This window comes from Pteronotus mesoamericanus, unplaced genomic scaffold (assembly GCF_021234165.1).
Source record: "Pteronotus mesoamericanus isolate MK-2021 breed Mesoamerican mustached bat unplaced genomic scaffold, CSHL_Meso_final contig_78, whole genome shotgun sequence".
In the NCBI taxonomy this organism is placed as follows: Eukaryota; Metazoa; Chordata; class Mammalia; order Chiroptera; family Mormoopidae; genus Pteronotus; species Pteronotus mesoamericanus.
Window position 1 is genome coordinate 3034424 of NW_026555258.1, and position 27457 is coordinate 3061880.

The 27457-nt window shown below is 61.6% G+C and overlaps 1 protein-coding gene across 1 annotated transcript in view; it reads right to left on the reverse strand.

The window, feature by feature from the left end:
- Positions 1–1896: 1896 nt before the first annotated feature.
- CFAP77 (cilia and flagella associated protein 77) overlaps positions 1897–27457 on the reverse strand; it is a 106067-nt gene continuing 80506 nt past the window's right edge. The window contains 3 exon segments of the mRNA XM_054584824.1: positions 1897–2019; positions 22999–23100; positions 26328–26433. Of these exon segments, the coding sequence (XP_054440799.1) occupies positions 1897–2019; positions 22999–23100; positions 26328–26433 (331 nt within the window).

Here is a 27457-nt window from a genome sequence, read left to right on the forward strand (position 1 = left end):
TGGGCCAGGTTCCTGAGGGGGTCAGTGTGGGCGGCACTTTACGGAAAGGGGCTCTGAGGCAGTGGGCATGTGTGTGGGGCTGAGGCTGCTGGGAAACTCAGGTCTCTCATCTCCAGGCTCTGGGCCTCTGGGGCCGTGAGCCACAGCAGACAATTACGTGGGGTTTCCAGGGTGGGGTCACCCCACAGATACCACCGGGCACCCCCGGCAGGCCAGGCCCTTGGATCTGGGCCCTGGAGCTGAGCGTCCCGACCCCACGCGACTTCCCTTCTTGATAAGACGGGCGAGGGACAAGGGACCCTTGTTTTGCAGAGACTAACGGAGGTTGGTGTGAATTTAAGGGGCGGCTCTTTCAGGGACAGCCTTTTGAGTCTCTGAGTCAGGGACTTGACTTCTGAGCTAAGATCTGAATGACAATAAGGGGCAGACAGGCGACCATCTGGGGCCCAGGTGTCTCAGGCAGAGGGAACAGCAAGCAGAAGACCTAGGGCAGGAGTGAGGGGCTGTGGGCCGTGGGGTCGGGCAGCAGAGCGGGGCTGAAGCCAGAGGGATGGTCCCGGTGGTCCCACGTGGGGCCCCAGCTGGCCAGGAGTGTGGGCCTCACCTCAGGCCGGAGGGGAGCCACCGGGGCGCTGAGGGGCTGCTTCGCGGAGGCGGGCGTGAGGGTGACGCCTGGAGCGGGTGAAGGAGCGACTGCAATTCCCTGGGAGACAAGGCAGAGCCCCCAGAGGGCGAGGTGAGCCAGGATGTGCCAGGAAGGGACTCCCACAGGCTCACTGATGGAGCGCGCGTCAGAGGAGAGGGAAACGGGGCACCGGCAGGTTTTGGCCTCAACAGCTGGGTCCACAGGGGTCTCATTTATGTGGCGGGAGAAATGGAGGGAGAAGCAGGTTTGGTGGGGAAAGTCACGTGCTGGCTTGGCCATGTTGGTTTGAGGCGGAGACCAGGCGCCGGAGCGGCCGTGAGGCAGCAGCGGGGCGAGTGAGTCTCGAACCAGGGGCGGAATGGGAGTGGGGGACGCGGCGGGGAGCGGGGCTCTGGGTGGCGCTGTTGGGCGCCGGGGAGGGAGACCGCGTGCCTGGGGTCTCCCCGGGGTAGCGGCTGCCTCCTCGTAGGACTTTGACCTTCGTTCTCCCTCCAGTCACGGCTTTGCTGGTGCTCAGATAAAGACGCAAGAGGAGGGTGACAATCGCGTTTTAATTTAAAGTAGATCTGTAGTGAATTTGTGGGGAGAAGCCAAAGAACAGGCAGAGAGGGGGAGGTGAGCGCCGCCGGGGGTTTGGCTGAGAAGCTCCTCGGCCGGGGCCCGCCCCGCCGGCCGCTCGCCCGGAAGGTGCTTTCTAAGGGTGGACCTCCAGGGTCAGCGTTGGTGGTGAAACCCCCGATGGCCGGCCTGACCACCACGGGGCGGCCCTCGGAGGGGGTCTTCCTGCCCTCAGAGGTCCCAGGGAGGTAGCACTGCCATGGGGCGACATCAGGCATCCCCCAAAAGAGCAATTAACATGCAGGTTTGGAATACAGGCTGCAGGCTTCAGAGCACACCCTTGTCGCGTGCAGGAGGGACGCGGGCTGTTCTTAATGCCTAGCGGACAGGGCAGGGCCTCGGGGACAAGCCTCAGCCTGGAGGCTGAAATCTGCCCGGTGACTGGGTTGCACCCTCTTGGGCGGGGGCTTGAGAGGAGAGGGTGGGCGGCCTGGGTAGAGGGGTGTTGGGCCATGGTGAGCTAGTGTCGGCGATCCTAAAGAGGGGGCACTCTTAGCAAGAAAAGTTAACCTATGACCTGGAGCTGAGGTCCTTGCGGAAGCAGAACCCACATTGAAATAGGAGAGTGTCTAATGTAAGTTGGGGCAAGGAAGGGAGTCTCCCCGGAATTTTCTACTGGGTCCCCCGAGGCCTCAGGGGCGGGTGTAGTTGCCCATCCGCAGGGTCCCCTGGCGCACGGCGCGCTCTTCCTGGTGGGCTTTAAAAGCGTTCTGGCGATCAGCCTCGGTGGGGAAGGTGTCCAGGTGGGGGCCCACCTGCGGATGGAGGGAAGAGCGAGTCAGCGGGCATGAGCGGCCAGCGCCCCCGCCTGGGGGCTCCCCGCCCTTTCTCTCGCTGGCCTGCCCAACCTGAACCTGTAGTGATGAAGGAGCTGGCAGAGGCCAAGGAGCTCGCTGCGGGGGGGCCGTGTGGCGCGATGAGCGTCCCGTGGCGATGGCCGCAGACGCCGGGCAGTGCCCCCGCAGCCAGCGTCGCCCTGCACGCGCTGCTGCCCTGCCACCCACCCCCGACAAGCCGCCCCTGCCACTGCCGCTCATGCTCCTGTGGGGGGACGACCCTGCTCCCCGCCTGCGGGGGCAGCCGCCCAGGAGCCCCCAGGCCCACGCCGGTGAGGGAGACGGATCCCAGGCGCTGGAGACAGACAGGTCCCAGGTGCGGGGGGCCCCGGCCGGCAACATTGTCTGCTGTTGCTGTTTCAGCCGAGACCCCTTCTCCGGAAGCTGGGTGAGGGAGAGCCCCTCCCCCTCCTGGATTTGTTACATCTCCCCCAGGGGTGACAACACCCCCCTACAACAGCTGTCTCCTTTAGGGTAACCTAGGGCAGGCAGGGGGGATAGGAAGGGGTTGGCTGGCTTCTTTATTTACCCCCTCCGCCCCTTCCTCCTCTCCCCGCCCCTCCCCGCCCCCCCTCACCGGGGACACAGCAACAGCAGGAGAGCCCTGCCCCGCGCGGAGCTCTGACCTAGAAGGGGAGCCACACTGACTAATTATGCAGCTCCCTCATCGCCATCGTCCGAGTGGCTGGGGTCGGGGGTGGTACAGTGAGCACACACGGCCTGAGCTCCACCTCCCGGAGCTGGGGGGCCATTCTGGGGCAGACACTTCGGGGGACACTTCCCGATCGAAGGAGGAGCAGGGGCTGAGGGGCAGCGTGCGCTGGCCCCGGAGCCGGCGGAGCCCCGTCCACCAGGGGGCCCAGGGGGAGGGCTGCCAGGCAGCTTCCTTCTGGGTTTGCTCTGCTGTGTCTTTGGGATAAAGCAGGACCCGTGTCCCAGGAGGGCCATGGCCCCTTGTCAGGAGTCCGGGGGGTCCGCGAGGCCCACGAGGCCGCGGGCAGCTTCGAGGAGGACTGGCGAGGGAAGGGGGACCGGGAGGGAGGGAGGGACAATGGAGCAGGAGTGGGCGGGGGGGGGGGGGGGGCGCGGGCAGCTCGGAGGGAAAACGTCTGGGCTCCGCGCTCCAAATTGCCCTGCCGCCCAGGACAGAGGCCTGGCTGCCTCCCCCGCGGGGGAGGTCATGACCCGGAACCAGGGCCCGCGGCCCAGCGGTCGCTTCCTGACAGCAGAGGACTGGTCACGTCCCGGCTGAGGACAGGGCAGAGCTGATGGCGCCTCCAGGCTCCCTGAGGCCGGCGTCCGCAGCCTCGCTCCGGGGCGCTGCCACCGCACCCACACCCCAGGTCCTGGCCCTGGGCCCCGGGAGCCGCGCCCCACGCCAGGGCCCAGCCCTAATGCCAGGCCGTGCGGGGGCCAGAGGAATGCGGCTCGGCCTTCTCCACTTGCCAGACACGCAGCTGAGGCCCCAGAGCCTTGGGGCCACGGCTGGCCCCGCAGGGAACGTGTGGCAGGCAAACTCCGGTTCGGTGCCGCCCCTCGCCCCACCCTCGAGGTGCAAAGTTCTGGATTCTTTCTAGAATATTCTCTTGCAGCTGCTGCTCCTGCTGAGGCTGGTTAGTTATTCCAAGATGTGAAACCAGGGTCTTCATCTCTGAGGGATGCAGGCCCTTTGAGACTGCGGAAAGCCGTGGACCGCCTCTGCTGGGAGAAAACGCACTCACAAGCGCTAACGTAGAAAACAGCACGGACCATCTCTGAGGCCTCCACGGCCCTTAGCACGAACCTTCACGGGCCCTCGGTGGCAGCATTTCTGGAAGCCGTCGGAGCCCCAGCCGCGGGCTCCGGATTTCCTGGGCCCGTGTCCGGCTCTCCCCAGGTTATGGCAACCCAGGGCAGGGCCCTCGCCCGCTGCCCAAGGCCCCAGGCCCAGGGCTCAACGCCTGGCGTTCAGCGTGTGGGATCACACCATGATCTTGTTCTCAGCTTCATCTCCAGCTTCAGAAACATTCCCAGAGGCCTCATGAATGTTACTGAGAAGAGAGAAAAATAACCGGAACGCTAAAGGCTTCCAGGGTGCACCTCTGCGCCCCCTCTGGCAAGGATGGCTTGATTTTTGCCCTGGGACGTGATTTCCTTCACACCCATGGCTCCCAGAAGGCAGCGAGGTTCTCAGCAAGGCTGGCGCGTCGGCCTCTGGGGGCCTTGTGGGCGCCTCGCCTGCTTCGAATGCCCAGCCAGCTGGGACTGCCCGGTCGCCACGGTCTTCTGTAGCACCCGGGGTGGCGACAGTTCCGTCCCTGGTGGCCAGTCCCCAGTGGCTCCTAAGGGGACAGCGTATCTCTGCGGTCCATGTGTCTGCTGTCTCCACACACACTGGCCTTTTAGATCCAGTGTCTTAGCCGCTAGGACCCGTGAATGTGACTTTATGTGGAAAAGGGCCTCTGAAGATGTAACTGAGGACGTAGAGACGAGAACAGTCTGAATTGTGCAGGTGGGCGCCCCGTCGAGCCTCCTTCTGAGAGAAGACACAGCGCAAAGGGGCGGCCACGGCCACATGAAGATGGAGGCGGAGACTGGAGCCACGTGGCCACTGGGAGCCACTGGGAGCCACTGGGAGCCACTGGCAGCTGCAAGAGGCAGGGTGACAATGGGTGCTGCTGAGGCTGGTGGCGTTGAACTCAAGCAAAAGCATGCTCCCCGCCTGGGAGGAGTCTTTTCTGTACCCATGAAGTCTCCGATGCCCAAGCAGGACCCCGGAGCCCCCAGAGAGAGGGGCGCAGAGTGCGCCCACGGTCAGGCTTGTGCGGCAGCCACAGCGGGGACCCCGGCAGCAACCGCCGGCAGCTGGGTTGCAATAGCAGCTTTGGGATTTGCCGGGTGCACGTCACACAAGCCTCAAAGTGTCCAGCTGTTGTCCCCATTTCACAGATGAGGAGCCAGAGGCCCCAGGCAGGGGGTGCCATCTGTCCTGGGCCACAAAGACTGAACCCAGGGCGGTGGGACTCAGGGCCCAGACCTGCGGAGCCCAACTCCGCGGTCGCATGATGCACGCCTGTGACATGAGGCATGTGAAAGTCACCGCCGGGGACGCGTGGCTCCGATTCCACACACTTGCTCCCTCCTCCGAAAATAGCAGCTCTCAGCCAGCCACGAGGAGCCTAATTACAAGTCAGGCCTCAAGCTGCGCGTGGTCACGACCCTGTGGACCCCCGGAGTCAAAGGATGAGAGCCGCGGAGCCAGGGATTCCTTGGGAGATGCTTCTAAATTAAGCCGTCTGCAGTCTGTCTCCGCCTGGAGCTAAGAAACTGTAACGGCTTTGGCAGGAGACAGCTTTGCTGAATGGAGCCGAGTCACTCTGAGGTCAATGCAGGTAAATAAGAGGCGAACGCAGCGCTGCCAGCAGCCCTGGGAGCCAGGGGCGGGGGCTGGGGAGCCACCCAGGTCGGCCCAGGCGCGGGGCCTGTTTGAATGGGGCGCATCAGAAAAGGACAGGACACACTGATGAGTGAGACAGGCCAGGGCCCCTGCCCGCAGGGACCTTGCACGGGGGTGAGGGAGGCTGCCGCTCCGCACGCTCCACGCTCCACGTGTGATTAATTGTTTTGTGACAATTCAGTAAGACTCTGGGAGCCCGACCTCCACCTCAGGGCAGGGGGGTTGTCCTAGAGACGATGAGGTCCCCAGCCAGGGGAAGAGCGGGACCAGCCCCAGGCCTGTGTGGGAAGAATGAGAAGAAATGCAAGCGAGGAGGGCAGGGTGGTCAAGGAGAGGAGGCGGGGAGGTGGGCCGCCGTCAGCTTTCCCAAGAGCTTTGTGGTCATCGCTGCTCCCAAGGACTGTAATTCCCTCCCCAGACATGGGGCTGGAATGCAAGATTCCCGGACAGCCAGGGCCGGGGAGGCCTTGCAGATCATTGAATCCCGCGCTCCCATTCTACAGATGGGAAGTCCGAGGCCCGGCGGGAGTCCCAGGCAGAGCCGGGTCCCGCAGCCAGCTCGCGGCCTTTGCTCCGGCCCACTCCCTGCCCACTGTGGGCCCCTCTTCGCCCCGGACCTAGATTCTTGGGTTCCAATCCCCAGTTTGAAAACATCCGCACTTTTCTGTTCTACTTTCGACGAGCCAAGTTTTCATTTGACTGATACCCTTCATTGTCAAAGTTTGGTCTGGACTTCCTTACTGCCTTCTTTGAGTTTATCCTGTTCGTTTCTAGCATCTAGAGTTCTCTGCTCAGCTAATTATCTTTTAATCTTTCTTTTTTCTAATCTTAACAGTTATATAACATGGCATTAGCAACTGTATTTCCCTCTAAGTTTTCTTTCATCTCATCTCGCTAGTCTCCAGTATATTTATTTTTGTTCAGTTTTCTTTTCATCTAATTTCTGCCAAATTTTGTTTGGATTTCTTCTTTGGTCCTTAAGTTATTTATAAATATGCTTTTACATTTCCAGGCAATTTTTGTTAGTTACTTTTTGCGACTGGTCTCTAATTGAACTTCTTTGGTGCCAAAGTAATCGGTGGGAATCAGATGCGTTTTTAGGTTTTTTGTTTGTTTGTTTGTTTTTTGCTGCATAAAGTGTTATTGTTTCCATTTGATCCAATGCATGGGAGAGGGCTCCAGGGTGGTTAAAAGAGTGCCTAGTGGTGGCAGGGAGAGGCTCAGGCAGAAGCCAGATGCCAGGGAAACGCGGAGAGGCCCCTCAAAGGCCCTGGGCTCCCCGGTGCTTGAGGGGGAGCCTTCCAAAGAGACACCCACCCACCCCAGCCGGGGGCCGCCAGCCGGCAGAGGTGAGCCAGGTGTTGCCCATGTTCTTGATGACTTTCACCTGCTCATCCAGGAAGTGGTTCTCCAGGAAGCCACAGAGATGAGGGTCTGTACGGGTAGAACCCAGAGCCTGCAGATCCAAAGGGTCTGGTTCTGGTCCTTCTCCAAAGCCAAGGCGGCTTCCCTGGTGTCCCGAGTGTCACTCCACTTATCTTGGGAAGGCTTTGCCACATCCTGGAGAAGAACGTGGCCACCGTGCTGGTTTTGCAGCTTTAAGAGACGCTCAGTGCCATCATGGCCGAAATAGAAGCCCAGAGAGGTAGGTGCAGGTGGGCCCGCAGGTGCAGGTGGGCCCGCAGGTGCAGGGTGGCCCGCAGGTGCAGGTGGTCCACAGGTGCAGGGTGGCCGGCAGGTGCAGGTGGGCCTGCAGGTGCAGGAGGCACGCAGGTGCAGGGTGGCCAGGCGGTTGACAGCCGCCTCCTCCTGGGTGGAATAATTCTGACGACTTTGGGGGCTCATTGTTGTTCGGCAAGAAGGAGTTAAGTCAAAAACTGGTGCCGGCTGGTCTGGGAGGCCGAGGGTGGCTGAGGTGGTTTTGAAGATGGCGACTAGCAAAGAGGATGGAAGGTGGTCGGAAAGAAGGGGCGTCCCTGGGTCTGCTCCGTCCAAACCCCGGTGGAGCGCGACAGAGCCCAGGACTGCCGAGGGTGCTGCAGACGCTTTGTTAACATTGGTTGAGTTTTCGCTCCTTATGCTTGTTTGGAAAGTCTGATCTACTTTCAAGAGGAAAGGCCTGTGCGGGACAAGCCAGCGCTGTGCTAGAGAAGGCGCCGTGATATGGGCAGGGATGAGAGGCGGCCGGGGCCCCTTCACTTACACGTGAAGCGTTTCACTCCACTCAGGGTGCTCACCGAGCACCCGCCTGGGCCGGACTCTGGCTGAGCATCGGGACACAGGGAGAAGTCGGAAAGCCCCCGCTCCCCCAGAGCCAAGAAAACGGTGATAAAGATACAACGACACAACTAATCATTCGATTCCACTTGCGCCGAGCGTTAAGTGAAGTACCAGATTCTGTAAGACCTTACAACACGCAGGCGTCAAACTCATCCTTCGGGGCCAGAGGCGGCTTCCCCGAGCGACTAATGTACAAATAACGTCTCAAAGGACAAGGCAGAGACGGCAGGAGGGGGGGCAGGGGGGGACAGAGCCAGCTTGGTGTCAGCTTCATCTCAGGGGCAGGGAGGAGGGCGCAGGGCCCCTCCTCCACGCGCAGTTTACAGAGAGCCCGTTACTCGGTGGAACTGCAAATGAGTCCATTTGGAGCAGGGCCGTGCCCTCAGAGGAAGATTCCCAACCGCTGCTGAGCCACTTGGGCTGGCGCCAAATTTCCTCGCGGCTCCCCCACCACCCGGCTTTTCCTGGCCCCCCACCGCCCCGGGGCTTGAGTTCCTCTCAGTGCCTAGGGAAGCTTCGGAGACCCAGGAGGCGACGCGCTGGCTGTGTTCTTCGGCCTGGTGGCCGTGGCCTTGCCTCCATCTCCCCCCAGCAGGAGGCCTCGGCTGAGCGGGGACACTGAGGCAGCCCAGCACGGGGCTCTGCAAGGCAGGAGGGCGCGGGATTCCTTTGCGCCTCTCCGCCGGGCGCGGAGGAGGGGTGTGCGCGCGCACCAGCCACGGAGGACCGAGCCTCCGCCAGGCAAGCTCACGGGCTGAGCGGCTTCCCGTGTGCCCGACGCGTCCTCCTCAATGAGCCAGTGGGGCCAGCTGGCTCTCTGGTCCCCTCTCATCAGCCACAGGAGGGTCCCCGGAAAGGACACCAAGTCTCGGCCAGGTCTGAGGGCTGAGAGAGCAAAAGGCAGGATTTCAGAAAAAATAGCCAGATTAAAAAAAATAACCTGCCAAACAGCTAAAAAAAAAAAAAAAAAAAAAAAATGACAGCTATAGAGATTTTAGTTTAGGTTTTTTTTCCCTAAGTGACAAGTGCTCAGGTGACTGGGAGAGAGATTTTGCTTTAGAAGATTGAGGGGCTGTCTTCTGTAATGAGGGCGCCCGGCGATTATGGATCAGTCCCAGGTCAGTAATTTCTGTCAAGCTGGGAGCAGCTGGAGGTCAGAGGCTCCGGCACAACACGAAGCCGCGCAGGACGTCATTGGCCGACGGGCTGGACCCTGAGCTCTGATGTTGCAGGTTCAGGAGTTGAACTAATTAACGAGGGTGACAGGCTCTCCCGGGACATCTGGTCCCCTAAATTGTTATTCTGCTACCGGCTCTCATTTCTCTGTGGTCCAAAAATAGACAGAGCAAGGACACAGGCCCCGGCCCTCCCTGCTGACACATGCTGTGTTGCAAAGAACATCCAAACTTGGCTTGGAAAACAAACTTCCTGCCTCCGCACAGGTCCTACTGTGAGATTTTGGGAGCCGTCCAGCTGAGGGGGGCAGGGCCACGGCCCCCTGAGAATGAGGTGGGGGGGCGTCCTCACCTTAAGAGAAGGGAGACGGAGGCTCAGGGGGTGAAGCGCGGCCCGAGGACCCCCAGCTCTGAGCGGGAGGCCGGCGCAGGCCGGGCCTGACCCCCACCGCTCCCCACTGCAGGGTTCCCCAGCTCGCTGGGCGGGAGCAAGGGCCCACGGGGCTGTCTCTGAAAACGAGACTCGAGCTGCCATTCCCAGGAGCCAAGCCAGGGCCTCCTGGGCGCTTCCACGGGGGAGCAAAGGCGGGGCAGCAGCGGTCGGGATCCCAGTCAGTGACTCTGTCTGCCAGATGCCGGCAGGTGAACCGCAGGGTGGCACCGAGGAGGGTGCTTGTCTGAACGTCCCCAAACCCACTCCCGCTTCTTCAGCTTCCAAGTTTAATAGGTTTCAGGTAAGTGAGGGCCGTGCTGGAAACGGGGGAAACTGAGGACACACCAGACCCCCCCCTTGCCATCTGAGGCCACTTCGTGGTGGCCAGTGATCACCCTCTGCCAAGCTCCGAAGACAGAATTGGGCGGCGAGCGCCAATTTGACTCCCGTGGGCTGTTTTTGTTCAAGTGGCCTGGGCCTTTTTTCTTTTTCTTTTTTGACAGCTTTTTTGAGCTATAATTCATAAAATCTCCCCGTTTAAAGATGGACATCTGGGTTGTTGCCACTTTTGGGCTATTAGGAGTAATGCTGCTAGACACATTCCTGTTCAGGTTTTCGTGTGGACGTGGCTTTCATTTCTCTCGGGAGAGGGCCAGACGGGAGCTCCCTGTGTAACGCAGCCTTTCGGGAACCTGCTACGGGCTTCTCAGCAGCAGCGGGGGAGGCTTCCGATTTCTCCACATCCTTGCCAACCACGCTTGTTATGGTCTGTCTTTTTAAAGTTACTACCGCGGTCATCCTAGTGGGCGTGAAGTGACATTTCACTGGTTTTGATCTACATTTGCCTGAGGGCTCAGGACACCGAGTGCCTTGTGCGCACTTGCTGGTGACCTGTGTATCTTCTTCGGAGAAATGTCCTTTGCCCATTTTAAAGCTGGGTTATTGACATTTCATTACTGAGTTGTAGGAGTAATATTTGCATTCACAGACAGTCCTTTATCAGCTTTGTGACTTGCCCATATTTCCTCCTCTTCTGCGGGCTGTCTGTTCACTGTCTTGGTGTTACCACTTGAAGCACCCAAGTTTTTAATTTTGTTGACGTTCAGTTTATCTGCTTCCCCTTAGTGGGTTATATTTTATTTCCTTTTATATAAAAATCATCTTTAGGTAGCATAGAGAGACGTGGAACTCAGGTACCTGCCGACACCTCTAAGGTGGGGTGGCGGCTTCGCCTGCCCTGTCGGCTCTTGGATGACTGGCAGCCGACGCCATTTCTGTTCAAAAGATGCTCAGGCGGAATGGAGGCTCGTGAGAAAGCGCACAGAGGCCGATTAGCCAGGTCTGCCCTGCACACAGGCGGGGCCCGTGCCAGGTGCGGGCTCTCAGACATCAAAATAGAGTCTCCCCAGCAACAGGGATGGAGGAGGACAGAGCCCCCGCGAGAAGACGTCTCATGTTCATCTGCCCTTCGCTCTCCCGCCCCCTCGGGCCACCAGGGGTCACCGCAGCTGGGATGCCAGCGGGTAGGTGACCAGGAGGAATGTGGAGACTGAAACCCGTGGACTGAGAGGCGCACAGGAGACGGGCCCAGGAGTCCACACGGGCTCCTTGGAGTCTTTTTACTTGGACAGCGACCCCGGTAGGGCCTGGGTGCAGGGACCAAGTCGTCTTAGGGGACGGCAACGTGGTCCACTCTTGAGTAAGTGGTCCTGCTTTTGAAAACCGTTGCATCCTCATGCAGGAAGCAGAGCAGAGGGAGGGGCTGGCTGGCGGTGGCTCACAGCGGGGCCCCGGTGGGGACACCTCGGGTGCGGCTGGGCACCGGCCTGGGCGCCGGCGCGGGCCTAGCCGGCCTTTGGCCCCGCACGGCCGGGCTGCTGTCCGGCAGGCTCCTGGGAGCCTTGGGTTTTCCCCCAGGCTTCCGCCGAGACACCGCACGGAAGCCTGGAGGCCATCAATCCGTCTATCATTGGGGCTTTGCTTCTTGGCTTCCCTTTGAAACACCTCCGCCCCAGGTGCGTGCCGCACTGGAAGCCGCTTTGCGGGAGCCAAATGCAAGAGGAGAGAGAAGGACCCCTTCCCGGTGCCCCGCTTCCCCCTCTCTGCCTCGGAGCCCCGGTCCAACACACACACACACACACGCACACGCACACGCACGCACACACGCACCCCGGGATGCAAATGATAACCGCGGAGCCATCACTTGTGAAGCTTGACAGAAAATAATGAGAAACACTAAATCTTTTATAAGGTCAACACTCGCCTTAGCCGAGCAGCTGTCAAACAAGAAAAGAATTTAGCGCCGGAGCCGCGAAACTTCCATCGGCTCATTAAGCCCAACAGGGCCCGGGCCTGGCGTGGCGAGGAGACGGGGCCTTCCGTTTGGTGTCAGTAATTTGCGGCAGAGGCAAGAAGAAGCAGCCAGCGCCGAAGGGGCCTGGGGGGCGGCTGGGGAATCGTTAGCGCGCCAGGAGCGGCCTCAGCTCCTAATTGGAAGCATTGGGCATTATCAACGGAGGATTTGCCTCAGTTCCCTGACAGCTAGTGGGCCCAAAATGATCGCCCACTTGTCAGTGTAAAAGACCATTAAAAACAAACCATTTTGATTTAATTGGAGGCGGTGCACCGCAGGGCCAGGTGAGCAGGCCCGTCAGCCCCGCTCACCCCGGCCGCCGCCTCTCTCCTTCCGTGAGGGGCTGGGGGCGGGCGAGTGTCTGTGTTTTCCAGATTTTTCGCCTTTCAAAACCTGTCTGAGCAAGGACTGAGTTGGGAGAGGGGACGAGACTTCACAGCGGCAGTGAGGGCTGTTTCCAATGGGGTTGTCAACAAACGCGGTGACAAGCAGAGCTGCCAGGACGAGGCCCGATTCCTTTTCAGAGCCCAGGTGGGGGCGCTCTGCTTGGTGCTGTTCTTCGGCGGGGACGGGGACACGGGACGGACCAGCCGGGCACTCACCCTGCCCACCCCACCCAGAGACAGCCGGATGCAGAGGGCCGTGGCAGACTCGTCTCCTTGAGTGGGAGAGGGGGACTTATTTTAAGCACAAGTGAGGGCTAAGGAGGGAATTCATGGAGATGTGTTGATGAGGTCCTTGGAGGGGCTTCCTGGATGGGACAGCCCCCAGTGACATGGACTGGTGGCTCGGTGCTGCTCCTCAGGGCAGGCCACGGGCCGATGACGCCTGGGTGTGCCTTTCAGTAAGAGGAGGCCACTCGCTCTGACCGTGACCCAGGCGCCCGCTGGGCTCTCCCTCCAGGGCGGGGCCCCTGAGCTCGCGGAGCATCTCTCCCTGTGCGGCTTTTGAATCGGATGTAGGCTCCCCGATGCAGGGGCTCTATGTTTTGCGCGTCGCTTCTTGGTATCAGGAGCGCCGTGGGTACTTGATAAATATTAATCGGCGCTTGCCAGCTCTCAGAGAGGTCTATATATTTGTATATTAATCTCACCCCTGTCCCACAAGCAGCCATCTCATTTGCTGCCTGCCGCTTCTGCGACAAGGCAACAGCCACAGGAGCGCGTGGGGCTGGAGGGGCGTTGTCGGGGACTAAGGGGGACACGCCAGCGATCCCCTCACAAGCCTCCACTGCTCGGCCTGATGAAGGGCCAGGCTGGGGGGGGGGGACACCGGGTCCCTGGTGAGCGTCCGGTTCCAGTGCCCCAAACTTGGCTGCTGAATTTAGACAATGGTGACTCGTTAATTACCTTCACTGGAAATTTACCTGGCAATGCTTCCTCAGGCAGCGCCAGGTGGTTATCCGGGCACACGGCTCCTCGGTTGACAGAGTCTTTGATTTTGTGCTCGGCTGCAAATTAAGTCCTTTGCTGGGCCATCCGTACAGTGCCCATCAGCGCCTTATAGCTTATTCATACAGGCTTTTGAACAACTCCTGGGTTACTGCCGGGGACGCTGGGGACACACTCGGATGTTTGGTGTCCCTGGCCCATTGGGGTGGGGTGCACGTGGAGCGGTTTGGTGTTCTCTTCCCCCTTTTCTCTTATTGGAATAATGAGCAGGAAGGATTTTTCCCGGTGTGTTTTAAGAAGAAGCAGAACCTTTGTCTAATTGACGAGGCTAACCCTGTGAAGTCATAAGTAAGAGTATTAGAGTTACGTGTCCTCAGCTAGACCGCGAGGATGTTCATGTCATAGTCTGGACCCTGTTCTGGGGAAATGTCAGCAGACAGGAGGCCTTCAAAGGTCTTGGGGTAACTCTACTGTGAGGGACACCCTGTAGACACTCAACAAATCTTGGCTGGATAGACAAATAGACAGACAGACGGGTGGGTGGTGGATGGATGGTGGGTGGGTGGGCGGACGGATGGGTGGACTGATGGGTGGATGGATGGACAGATAAATGGGTGGCTGGATGGTGGGTGGATGGGTGGGTTAGGAGCCTGGGATAAGGCCGCAGAGCCCTTGGAAATGCATCTGAGACCCATGCGTCTTAAAGCTCCTCTCTATCTGATTTGCTCAGTTTAACTTCTAAATGGAAGATGTGTTTTCAATATTAGTACCTCATCTCCTTACAAATGATTGGAAGGGACCTAATGAATTTTACATGATGTGAAATAAGATATTCAGTGTTTCACAAAGCAGAGACTTTCTGCAGAGAAGGTGGCGTCGTACTCCCCGCCCGACGGGTCGCGGCCTGGCTCCTGGCCCCGTGACAGGCACACGGGGTATTGAAGACGTGGGGGCTGCCGTCGTTGCCATTATTAGTAGCCTGCAAATCCGACAGTGACGCTTCCCTGCAGGTGCCGCCAAGAAGGGGATATTCACAGAGATGCTGGTATTAAATGACTCAAGTGGCGCTGATGGGCGCCTCAACCACGATTTTCTTCAAAAATATGTGGAAAGACAGTTGAAGGTGACAACTTTTCTGTGACTGTGGATGAAAGCAGAGAACGCAGCACTGAGGGCTGAGGCCACGGCCTCTGGGTGACCCACTGCCGCTGCGCGGTGGGCGCGCTCCATCCGACGTCCGGGACTCGCCGCCCCCAGGGACAGCCGGGAATCTAGCGTCCGCGAGGACACAGTGTTGGACCCCGGGGACTTTCGGGGTTCTCATTTAGAAGAGGAAGCAGACGGCTCCACGGGGTTCCAGAGGAGAAACGCGACCCAGAGGAGGAAGGTAAGAGGAGGCAGATTTGGACCAAACTGTGTCCTCCTAAAGCCACACCCCACAATGTGCTGGTGTTTGGAGGCGGGGCCTTGGGGGGTGAATAGGTGCCCGAGCCGGGAAGGTGGGGCCTGTCACGGGACTAGTGCCCCTATCAGAAGAGACACTGTCTCTCTCTCCCCCGATCCCTTCCCCCACCCCCTCCCCATGAGCAGATGGCCTCCTGAAAGCCAGTGAACGTTGCCCCACCAGAACCCACCCAGGCAGCGCCCTGGTCTCGGACTCCCAGCCTCGGAGCGGAGAGAGGCGAGCGCCTGCTGCTGACACATCAGCCGGGCTCTGCTGCTCGAGCGCCTGAGCGGAGGGAGGCCAGAGTTCGGGTTCTTGCTTCCCTTTGCAGCCCAGCGCACTTCCTGCCAAACATGTGCAAGCATGTGCCTCCTGCCACAAGAAACGCCCACATCAACTGCCACAGTGTGAGGGAGCCGGCAGGGACCCGGGGCGTGGGGTGAGCTGCTCACTGAAAATGGCTGGGCGGCCAGCCCGGACCCACTGGAGCAGGGTTCCGGGCGGGGCCCTGGGATTGGGGGGCGGGGCAAACCTCTCCCCACAGGACCCCCAGGCACAGCCAGGTTTGAGAACCAGCTCGTCCAACCCAGAGACGATTGCTCCTTGACTTTCCCCCGGTCCCCGCTTTCCGATGCACCTGCAGGAGTCCGTCTGGGGCAGGAGCGTGTGCGGCTTCCAAGCTTACGGGCGCAGCCCTCCCTCTGTGCCCCACCTCCGCCCGCTGCCTTTTGACACGGCAACCCCTAACCCGATCAATGGAGTCTTTCCTCTTTAGCCTTGGGGCCAAACTACACTTTAAAAGACGCTCCGGGGTTTTAGAGGGGTCTGAAGGCGTTCAGGGCGGGGAAAGTTGGGTTTATTGCAAAGGCTTAAATCAGCCGGAGCAGCGCTGGCCATGACCCTCTGGACACCTATAAAAGCCCGCGTTCCTGACCGCCGTCCGTTTTCCTTCTTCGGCCGTGCATTTGGCCCCCGCTGGCCCCCGACCTCGGGCGCAGGTCCTCAGTATTTATTGGCCCGAGGCCTGGAGGCGGCAGCCGGAGGGAGCAGGCCCCCAGCTGCTCTTTGCGTCTCGTAAGCTGTGAGCCAGGGCACTGACTTGAGGCCTCCAGTCCCTGGCTTCCTCATCTCTGAGACAGCGTGGCTTTCCTCTGCCGCATCGGGTCACTGCGCGTGCGGACAGGAAGGAGGTCGTCCGTCACGGCGCCCGGCCTGGCACAGAGCCGGTGCTCGGTTGGCGCTGTGACTGTGGCTGCCAGCTGCCGGCCCCGAGTCGCTTCCCGGATGCCCTTCCTGCCCCTGCGGCCCGTCCGCTCTGGCCGCCGAACGCCCCACTTCTGTTTGGGCTTCACTGCAAGGCATCCTGGCCCAAGACCTTTTGAGGAAAGGAAGGGGCCTCTTGGTTCACCTCACTCACACTTTTGACAAACCTCAGTTTGAACGAACCTCGAATTTACGTGAGTGAATCAAGTGCGGTGTGTCCGCTGGGGCCCGCAGCTGGCCACGCGCTCGGCCGCCTTGGGTCCCGCCACACCAGCGGCGCCGGGGCCCGGGGACAGAAGCTGACCCACGGGGACACGTGGAAAGGAGGGATTGTGGGCGATACTGAACAAGCCGCCCAGAGTGAGCCCGAGCCCCTCGGCGAGGCCAGGGGATTCTCGCTGGTACCGCGGACTTACTCTCTGGGGAGGCGCTGGCGGAAGAAGCCGGAGGTGCACAGTCCTGTCGGCACCCAGATTTCAGCATGAGATTCTCGCTCTCTCCGGAGATTAGAAATACATAGCTGATGCCCCAACAAGCCGACTTTCGCTATTTTCTGGTTGATGTTCAGCACAAAATATGAAATAATCTCACGCCCGGTGGGGGAGAAGAGCTTTCAGGACGACACTGAAAACCCCCGGTGCTGGAGGGATTCGGGGACCGGTCCTGTAAGAAGTGCCAGCTCCCGCAGCCGCCACGACGCCGGCCCCAGCGAAGACGCCGGCCCCCGCCCCCCGCCCCCCGCCCCCGGGGCCCGGGCTCCTCCAGTTTCTCCAGATGACTTTTCAGGAACTTTGCTGCTTTGTCCCCATCCCCAGAGCTTCAGCTCTGGCGATTTGGGACTTGCCAGTATTTGAGCAGTGATGTCACCTTGTGAGCAGGTGCCTAAAAATTCTGTACCTCCAAGGGGCCGGGTGATGCAAAGCCAATTAAGCCCCCTCCCGCTCCCCGGCTGCGTGCTGATCCGAATGATAACGGGGGCCTGCACATCGGGGAGAAATGTCGACTCCATCGGGACCTCTGAATCATTCTCCCCGTTGCCGCGTCTCTGCGTGTGCACTCTCCCCTCCTCCGCTCCGTGTCCTACGCAGCAACACGATGGCCTTATCCCGATGCCATGGAGCGACGGGGGTTTTAAAATACACCGCCAGGGAGGGGGCTCAGGGAGAGGCAGCCGACCTGGCAGCTGCCCTTCCTGCAACCGAACGCGGGTCCGGCCGCCTGCCGCTACAACAACCGGCGCTGAGAGGCGGGTGCCGATGGAAAGGAGAGTGGTTTCTTCGCCGGCGCCGGCCCCCTGGAAGATGGGGGGCCCACGTCCCAGAGCCCATGCCCTGGAAGGTGGGGTCTCATGCCACAAAGCCCACCTCCACCTCTCAGGGCAGGCAGAGGTGTTTCTAAGGAGGGAGAGGGAACAGGACAAAGAGATCGAGGGAGGGGGTTGCAAAGTTCTCCCTGTGCCGACCAGCACAGGTCATTCCGACAAGGCAAGTGACAGCCCGGGGCGCGTCCTCTTGGCTTAGTCATGCTGACTAACCGTCACCCTGGCTTTCTGTCATTCTGGCTCCGCGGTCGAAGGTCAGCAAATCTCCCGGAGCTGGGATGCCTGTATCTTTTGAAGCTGGGATTCTTAGGTAAACACGCTGTTCATCTATAAGCTACACAGTAGTCAGAGTCCGCACTTACAGAAACAATGTCAAAAGAACGGTGGGTGGGGTGGGTTACAATTTCCTATTGTTACAGTTTTCCGCGGTTCTGTCCCTGGGTCTGCCAGGAGGGACTCTGGGGCTGGACGCGCCTGGGCAGCAAGGGCCTGTCTTCACTGGAACAGACCGAGCCCTTGGCAGAGGTGGCCGCCGAGGGGCGGGCGCGCCCTGAGCCACCCTGGGCTTGGCAGAGTTAACTTTGCAGGCAGCTGTGCTTTGTAACGAGCTTAAAGGTGGGAAAGAAAATCCTCTCCTCAGATTCTGCGTCTCTCACTAATCAGCTGCGGCTCTGGGTGTCCGCTTGGCTGACTGCGATTTCCCCGCCGTCGCCCCTTCTGTCAGGGAGCCGGGGCCCGCGGGGCGAGGCAGGGCGGGTGTCCGCAGAGACAGGAGCCTGAGCGGAGCACAGGAGCTTGTAAATCAGACTGTTAGCTTAATAGCTCGGGCCATTATTCTAAAGCAGTGGGGCTGAAACGGAAAGCCGAACGAAGAGAGTCAATTTGTTCTTACTTTAGTGACTGAGTGGCTATGTAATGTCGGGGCATCTCTCGACCCTGTGGTTGGGGGCCGGGTGAAAGTGGAGACCTCGCGATGCTTGGGCAACACCCCCAATGGCGGAGTGATCTCCACTTGGCCGTGGAGATGGGGGCTCGGCCAATCAGCTGCTGTCACCGCTGGGACAGAGAGTCAGCTTCTGGCTGTTGCACCTACGGGACCCCAAATACCGGAAACCGGAGGCGGGGGCCTGGCAGCCTGGGAGCGTTCGGGAGCGTTCGGGAACCGTCGGAGGAACAGGACAAGCACCTGGGACGAGTCCCAGGAGGCGTGCTGAGCCCCCATGCTTTAAAAACACTGAAAAGAAGAGCCTTGCTGAACTCCTTGTGAAAACTCAGTGCAGAAAAGAGCGTCAGAGAAAGGAGGACTCAGCCTCCACCCCACCCCCGGGACGCCCACTGCTGCTGCGGCTGCTGCGCGGGGCCCACCTCCCGACACCTGCCCTTGAGCCCACACGCCTGTGACCGCGCACGGCCGCCTCCACCCAAACAGCGCAGGTTCTTTCCGTCATTGCTATGTTAGTGGCGTGTCAGTAAGTACAGACTGAAGCACATGTGGCTGTGCAACATGTCACCACCTCAGGGGTCCTCTCTGTATCTGGTTAAGGTCATGTATGTAAGCCATTCTTGACGGGCAACATCCAGCCATCCACCACGATTCCTGGCGCCGCCATAAACGCGTGGAGCTCTCGCCCCTTTGCGTCTGGGCCGTTATCACTGGAGCCTTCTGTTAGGAAGGATAAAACATCTCCTTTCCTTGGCTTACTATCAGGTGGCTGTAGGATGTGTGCCTCAGACTGGGTCACTGTTGAGAGCAGAAGGCGGAGCTATTAATAATTCCGCTGCCCAGCGGGCCGATAGCAGGGCTGCGCTCGGCCAGCCAGGCGTCTGCCCCCCCCCCCCCCCGGGAAGAGCTCGAGGTTGTTTCTGCAAAAGGCCCGTGAGCAGGTGGGCCGGCCCGGGCCGGGGTCGTGGGGGTGGGCTGATAGGACGGTCACCGTAACCATCGCCCCGCCCCCCAGCCCGAGTCGCCAGCTCAGCTTGGTGTCTCTCCACCACTGGAGGCTGCCAACGCGGGACGCCTGGGCAGGGAAGCGTCTCCAGACTTCCCCCATCGAGCCGTGGGCCTGTGCAGTCACCTGTCCGCCCGTCTGCCCGTCTGTCCGACTCACTGTTTGTCCCCAGCAGCCCCCAAGCAGAAGCATATGCTGGCGCTGAGAATGAGGACTGGAGCGAAGGTGCTCAGTAAGATTTGTGAACGAAGGAACGAAGGAACGAAGGAACGAACGAAGGAACGAGTGGATGCGTGAGGGAGGGAGGAGCGAGGGAGCGGGCGGTCCCCAGGACTACCCTCATGGCAGCTGCCATTTCCCGGCACCTTAACAGGGCCTGGCACCTGCTGACCCTCACACACAGGCGCGTCCGGCGACCCTCCCAGCCGTCCTGCCGGGGGTGGGGGGGCATCATTGCTGTCCCGCTTCAGGGAGGAGGATGCAGGCCTTGGACAGGCCAAGCCCCCGACAGGTGCGGAGTGACAGGGCGGCCACGCGACCCAGGCCTGGCTGACCCTGGGGTCCCGAGCACGCAGACCCGGCACACTGCTGCCCCCCCGCCCCGGCTGCTCGCTCTCCTCTGAAGACCCCGGCGCGCCTGGTGAAGGGCACGTGAGCCCGACGCCACCGGGCGGGGGGGTGCTGCCCCCAGCCCAGCGCCCCTTCACTCATGGGGGGGACCAAGGGTTCACGTCTCACCCCCCAGAGGGGAATGGGAGCCGCTCCCTCACAGCTCACTCTGGCTTTGGGGTCTGCCACCCCCAAGAGCCCCCGGCCCCTCCCACAGGGCTCCTTGAGCCATGAACTTGGGACCGTAGAAGCTTACGTTGGCAGCCACCCTCGGGGGCTCCATTTTCAGACGGGAAACTGAGGCTCAGAGAGGTTCAGCGGCCGGCCCAGCTCTCTGAGCTGGCTGGTGGCACGGTATCAACGTCCTGCTGAAAGGCCACCCGCCAGCTGTCTGCGGGCCCTCCTCTCTGGACCCTGGCTACCCATGGCAACCACTGGTCACAGAGACCGGGGGAGCGCGGAGGGGGACGGCAGCCTGCGTCTGCTGGGGTCGGCCGGCCCACCAGGATGCGCTGCCGTGCGGGAGGGGTCTTCTCCTTTTCTCGATCCCTCTGGGGCTCACGACCCCGTAAAGGCCCTGCGCCCGGCTGAGCTACCCAGTGGCTGGGGCGGTGCCCGGGGCTGGCTGAGCGGGGTAGGAGCCAGCTTGCTCGGTGGCGGTGACCCAGCCCAAGGAGCGTCCGCGCCTGCCTGCAGCTTTTCCATGTGAAAGGTGTTTAATTATTTCTGACAGAGTTCAGCCTCGACATCTGTTCGCGAGCGGGGAGAGTTCATTTAGGTTATCCATCACTGTGACAGGTTCAAGTTTTTTGGAAGTGCTTTTTCCTTTCATAATGGGGCTGGGGGGGAGGGGTGGGGCGGGGGATCGGCAGCATCGAGACCCGGCTCGAGGCAGACAAAGACCCTCCAGGGGCTGGGCGCTCGAGGCCGCTGTGGACGGAGGCAGCCGCCTCTGCCGGCCCCCGGCATGCGGACCCAGATGGTGGTCCCGGGGGTGCTGGGCGCCGGAGTGTTCGGTTTGGAGGCTTGTACGTTTCTCCGTCACTCATTCATTCACCCACTTCCTCGTTCGCCCCACAGGCAACTGCCGGCCGCACACTTGGTGCCAGGCACCATGCTGGGCTCTGGGGACGCGCCAGGGGACCTGACAGGCATAGTTCGAATGGGGTCACATTTTGCTAGGGAAGAGGGACATTGAACAGCTAATGGCCCAATTAGGTCCTTAACTGGAGTGTGGACAGTGCCGTGAAGGGGAAGAAAGGCGCCCATCAGTGGGAAGAAGGGACCGGCTGGGGTGGGGCCCGGCGGCGAGGGGTCCCCAGGAGGTGTCCCCGCGCAGCCGTGAGGAGGAGAGGTTCAGGCAGCCCTGGGCGGACCCGGGTCCCCCTCCCTCCAGGGCCAGCTCTTCCCCTCGCAGAGCCTCACTCTTCATGTCGGTAGAAGGGGACACCGTGTCTCTGAGATTAGGCCCATCAGCACTTGGCTCTCAGCTGTTTCCCGCCAGGGAGGAGCTGAGCAGCGTGCGGGTGGTGGCCGCGGTGCTCGGCGGTCAGGGCCAGGGCTGGGCTGCAGCCGGCGGCACCCGGCACGCGGCCTGCTCTGCGAGTCCAGCAGCGGAGCTTCCAGAGTCCCGAGGGCACCCCGGAAACGGTGAAACACGCCCTCTGACCCCGGTGTTTGCGCGCCTATTCTCTTTCTCGTGGTTTCTGCGGTGTGATGGGTAGCGTGTTTCGTGAGGGCCCTGCAGCCACGGGAACTCGGGTTCCAGGTGGGGCGAGGACGTGCACGATGCCCGGCCCAGAACGAAGGGCTCGCGCTCCGGGGGCATCCGGGGCTCGTAGGGCAGGGGCTGGGAGCGGCCGGACACGGCTCCGTCACGTCTCCTCCTTTGAAAACAGAAGCTCCTCGGTTTCTTTCTGCATTGGCCTCCCTCCTCCGGGCTGGCCCCGTGGGGGTGCCGGCGTGTGAGACGAGCTCCTGGCACAGGAGGAGCGCTGTGACCTGGGTGGCGCTTTTCCCTGTCCTGCCGCAGGGGACCCCTGAGCCCTCCTCTGTCCATCACTGCGAGAGGTTGGGCAGGTCCCGAGTCAGAGACGGAGCCGAGAGGCTGGGAGCCGATGCGGCAGAGCAGGGAGCGGAGCGGGGCGGCTGGTGCCCGAGGAGCCAGGAGCCCCATCCCCGGGCAGCACCCCTCCTCCGATGCCCGGACCCCCACAGGTATGGGGGGAATCAGAAAGAGCAAGGAGGAAGGCAACAGGAGGAGGGGCCAGGAAGGAGAGCGGGCCCAGAAGCCCAGGAGAGGGAGGGAAGTGGCTACGAAGGCAGGAAATGGGGAGACGGAGAAACCAGAGCCGAGTAAGCGCGGGGTCAGGGCAGGAGCACAACACAGCAGCGCCCGCGCGGCTCCTGGCGCCTCTGGGACGGCCAGTCATGTTCCTGTGCACAGGGGCGGCGCGGCTGACGGGTGGCGGGGCAAATGGTCACTGACGTGTGTGACAGAGGCCACTGGGCAGGACATGAGAGGCCGCGTCCAGGGGGCGAGCGGGCGTCTCCGGCGAAGCTCAGCAGCTTGTTCGATTGCATTAGGCTCAGGAAGCCACCGGCCCTTCATTGTCTAAATTGCAGTTTAACTCCATCCGGTGGCTGGGCCTGGGCTGGCCCCAGAGTGCTGCTTTGTGTGACTGTCTTCCCGGGGCCAGGCATGTCCCCTGTGGCCCTACAGAGGCTTGGTGGCCAAGGCCGGGCACGCATAGTCTGCCCCCCCACCCTGAAGCCGCTGTCCCCAGATCATCACCTGGTTTTCCTCCTCTGCACAATGCCCCAGCTCCTACGGCGACCCCGTCTGGTTGCATGGAGCTGTCTTGTGTCCCCAAGTCCCCAGGGCAGGAAGTGGTGCTTCCACGACCCCGTCAGTGGAGGGGGTTTGACCCAGACGCTGTCCGCCCTGGTGGACGGACACCCAGGCTGCAGCGGACGGGGCCCGGGTTCAGCCCAAGGCTGCCCCTTGCCAGTGTTTGCTGTTTCCCGCCTGTGACACGGGGACAGTGAGTCTGAGGGTCAGTGACCTGGAGCTCAGCGCTGGGCCCTCAGCAAGTGCTCACCTGCTACAGCGGTGTCGCTGTGCCTGCTGGGTGCCTGGGAGGGTGGCGGCCGAGGGGCTCAGCCCTCCAGGGGACAGGCAGAGGTGGGCAAGGAGGGCGGCCGCTGCGGGGCAGGGCAGGGGGGCAGGGGGTGTGGGGCTGACCTTCTGGAAGTGAGGCAAGTGCCAGAGGGCATCCGGTGTCACAGGCGGCCTGTACTTCCTCAGCTGGCTGCTGCGGGTCTCGTAGAGCTTCCCGAGGACCATCTGCAGGCGGAGGAAGGCAGGGCCAGATGGTCACCTGGCTCCCGGGACAAGCGGCACTGTGCCCCGGGGACGTGAGGTCAGAGGGCTGGGGTGCCCGGAGCACAGCCCTGCAGCCCACGTTTCTCCCGCACCCAGCGCTCTGTCGAGCCTGATCCCACAGCGCCGGTGCTGGCGCCCGCGCCCTGGCCACAGCTCAGCGGGCTCCGAGGGGGCACCGCGGAGGCGCCCGGTGTCTGGTGCCTCCTTGGAACACGCGGGGCTCCGGCATGCAGCGGCCTCGAGGACAGGAACGGTGTCCCGGGCACTCTTGTCATTTCCCCTGTGGCACACGAAGCCCTGACAGTGAGGAGGGACCCCGCAGGGCTCGAATGAGGGACCGTGGGCGCTTGTCGGGGGCAGGTGCCACGCGGGCCCACTCTCGGAAGAGGCGGCGGAGGGGGGCTTCTTTTGGGAGGGTCTGAGCGGTTCAGCTCAGAGCCTGCAAAGTCTCTGCGGGTGCGACTGCCCCCTGAACTGCGTGCCTCGTGCCACTGAGAGGCGCCAGCCAGCACGTTACAGGGTCCCAGAGCTCACAGGGTGCTGTGGCCGGAGCTGCATCCCTCCCAAAGTCACATGGAGGAGCCCTAATCCGCCACAGGACTGTGTTTGCAGACAGGGCACTTAGGCAGGTTCTTAAGGCTGCGTGGGGCCGTGGGGGCGGGGTCGCAGGAAGCTAGAGCTGGTGTCTTCACGAGAAGGGGGTGCCCCAGGCATGTCACACAGAGAGAAGGCCAGGCGAGGACACCCTGACAAGTCTGCTCTCCACAAGGCGGGGAGGGAGACCCCAGGGGAAACCAGCCCTGCCTCCACCCTGACCTTGAACTTCCAGCCTCTGGAACTGCCAGACAATGGAGCTCTGGCGGTCAAGCTGCCCAGCCTGTGGCATTTGTTACGGAAGCCCGAGCGGGCGAACGTGGGGTCCGGGTCTCCGACTGCCGAGTCGGCAGGACAGGGGCCCTGGGCTCTGCGGTTTCAGTGCGGCCCCGGGGAGCTGCGTGCGGGCCGACCTTGGCCCGTGGCTGCGATCCTCACCAAAACGCAAGACTCCCTGGGGCGTCAACAGGTACACGGGGACTCTCTACCTAGACTCTTAAACAGGACCCCCAAAGTGGTGAAGTTCCAGGCCCCTCGAAACCTGGTCTGCCCGGTTTCACCGGGGTTTACACCTGCCCATCAGGACAGCTTCCTCTGTGGGCAGAGCCCGAACTTCCAGGTCCCCCGCAGCAGCCGCTCCCTTGCCCGAGGCACGCAGGCGGCGCCCCGCACCCTCGACATGTGGGTGCCGGGCCGACTTTACCTGGAGATGCCGCCACCCCATCGAACCCCTTTTGATTAATGTTGTTAATCAATTACGTTGATTTTATTTAGTGAATGTGTCTGTGGAAGCTCTTTGGACCGTTTATCCTCTGTGCCTTCTAGAACAATTCTGAAACTTCATCTTTGAACCAAAGCAGAGGGGCGATGCTGCCCGGGGTTCATCGGAGGGACACAGGCAAGTCTTGTCGCCTCTCGTGAATTGTGTGTCGACCCAGACGGCAGCCCCCAGTGTCTGGTGGGGCTGGGTGTTCGCAGCCGTTTGTTTGACACCGTGGCAGCCACGCAGAATCTTGGAAGAGGACAGGAACTTTGGGTTTAGTTCACAGTGTTTGCTGAGTGCCAGCTATGTGCTGGGCACAGCACAGGGGACCTCATTTAACGTGACCCCCTTTTCCGCCCAGTGAAACAACCGAGACCCCAACAAAATGACGACTCCTTCGAAGTCACACCCCTGGGCACTGGCTCCCAACCAGAGCTTGGGGCGGAGCCACTCACGGTAGCTGCTTCTGGGGACGCGTTGCTCAAAAAGGAGGGGCGCTGGCTACGGGATCGCCTCGAGAGTCAGAGGTTGGGTCCTGGGAGGCAGGGGGTTCTGTGGATTTGCAACACTCTGAGTTGCCGTAAATAGTTGCTCAGTAAGATGCACGGCGTGCACGTGGGGCCATAAAGCAGCTCGTGGCGGCAGGTGCTCCCTCTGAAATGGGTCGTTGCCACGGCGAGCTGGCTTTCTTGAGCCGTGAACAAGTACACCAGCCACAGGCCGCTTTTAGGGTGTTATTACCACGCTCTGCTCCTTAATGAGTGGGCGTCTTGGATGCTACTGACGGCTGGGGACAGCTAGGAGGGGCCTTGGCTCCCTGGGCGACCGGGGCCCTCTGGGCCTTGGGGCCTCTCCTGGCCTGGCCTGGGGGCAGCGGGGTCCCGGGTCAGACTCCCCTGTGGGCTCTGTCGCGGAACCCCGGACTTCCCTGGAATCAGCAGGAGCGGGACCCCGCCTTCGGGAAAAGCCCGGGCTCTGGGGGGACGCAGCCGGGCCCAGGCCTGCTCTGGCGCTTCAGCCCCTCGCTCACTCTCAGAACCTCGGTTTCCCTGTCTGAAGGTGAAACGCGCTGAGATGAGCTGAGGAGAAGCCAACTCACGGGGTGCGCAGGACAGCGGGCGGGAAGGTGGGTGCGTGCTCGCCCCGTTCTCAGCAGGGGGCGGGCGGAGGGACGGTGGCTGTGATTGTCCCGACAACCGGAGACACCCAGGTCCTGCCTCGACAGACGCTCTACGGCGCCAAGTGTACACAAAGCCATGCTGATCTTAAGATGACCGGCCTCCTTCTGCCGCCTCCCATGCCATCGAAATGGGCAGTGCCTGGGCGTGGCCTGTCCCTAGCTCCACGTCCCCTGTGTGGGCGCCGCCTGCCTCTCCGAGCTTGATTTCCATGCCTGGAAAGCGGGGTCAGTCATACCTACCTCCCGGGCTTTTGCGAGGCGTCGATGGCATGGTGCATATGAGGTACACAAAGTGTTTTGGCGTGGAGCTGAGCCGTTAATTTGAAACAAAGGGTGTTCCTAAAGTGCAACAACTGTGTTCTCCATGCGCCTGCCCAGAAGTGGTTTTCTCTGTCCCCTTTGCCTTCTTAGCCTTTTCTTCACGGGGGCCCCAGCCAGGATAGCCCCCTCTTGGGGCTTAAGTGGGGGAGGAATCTGATGGTCAAGACCCTCTCTGGCTCTGTCTGTGATGCCCGGTTGGCACAGCGAGGGGCAGCCCAATTCCCCCCCGCTACCCCCCCAGGGACAAACGTGCACAGAGCTCAGTCTCAAAGCATAGCCCGGGCCCTTCCCAGCTCCGCGCCCTGCCCACCGACAGTCAGCCACCTTTACCTTGTGCTTTTTCTCCAGTTTGATGGCTTTCTGGGTGGCCTTCTGTTCCTGCACCCATAGCTGCCCGTACCGGTGCTGCAGCAGGTCAAAGAGGGGCGTGGAAGGCCTGCGGGCGGGGGGTGCAGGCGGCCTTGAGGCCTTGGAAGGGCCCTGGCACCTCCCGCAGGCCTCCCGCCTGACCGCCCGGCTGCGGGGTGAACCCAGGGTGAACCCCATCTCCCAGGGCAGGGGGAGGCTCCCCCAGCTTCGAAAGCTGGGGACACAGCAGGCGCCTCGTGTGAGTTGGTCAACAAATGCTGGTGGCCACCAGCCAAGGGCTGGGCCTGAGAGGGTGACAAGCATGGTCCCCTTGACCAAAATTGAGATAGGCTTCTTGGCACCCTCTTTTCGACTAGGCCTCGTCCTCGGGCCCCTGAAGCCAGTCTTCGCAGAGAACCTGCGAGGCCAGTCCCCCACTGCGCTGCCCGGCCGGCCTGGCCGCCTTTAGTCAGCTTAGCAGGCACCCCCTCGCCCTCGACGTGCCCGCTCAGTAGTTCTCCGCCCGCTGACCCTGCACTCTGCTCCCGGGCTACCCGTCCCCCCCAGGCTGTGTTCAGGCTGAGCTGGCTCCTGTCCCGTCGCGAAGTCACTCTCCCCTGCCGCAAAGGCAGGGGACAAAATCTGTCTTATCGCCTCCAGGACCCGCTCGGGGCCTCTCTGAGCAGAGGTCCCGGCCGAGGCGCACTTATCCTGTGCAGAGCTCTGTGTGCCCCGCCCCCCAACGCTGGAACGCAGGTTCTGCTGCCACGCCCTCCCGGAGACCAAGGGGTAAGGTCCCGGAGCAGCGGGGACAGCGCTGTGAGCGAGGCCTGCTTGCGGTACCCAAACAGGAGAGGGGAGCGAGGTCGGACGGGAGAACCAGCGCAAACGGATGCGGGGGGGAGGCGAACGGGGGACGGGACTCGCCCCCTCACAGCTCCCCACGCAACCCTGCCTGCCGGGCATCACTGTCCGTGGCTGTGGCTGCTAACGCGGTGGAGTGGCAGGCGGATGGGGGGCTTCACAGGGGATGGGCCTGGCCCCCGCAGCGGAGCCAAACAACCAATTTTTTTTTTATTGTGGTAAAATATACATGAAGTTTGCTCCAGCTT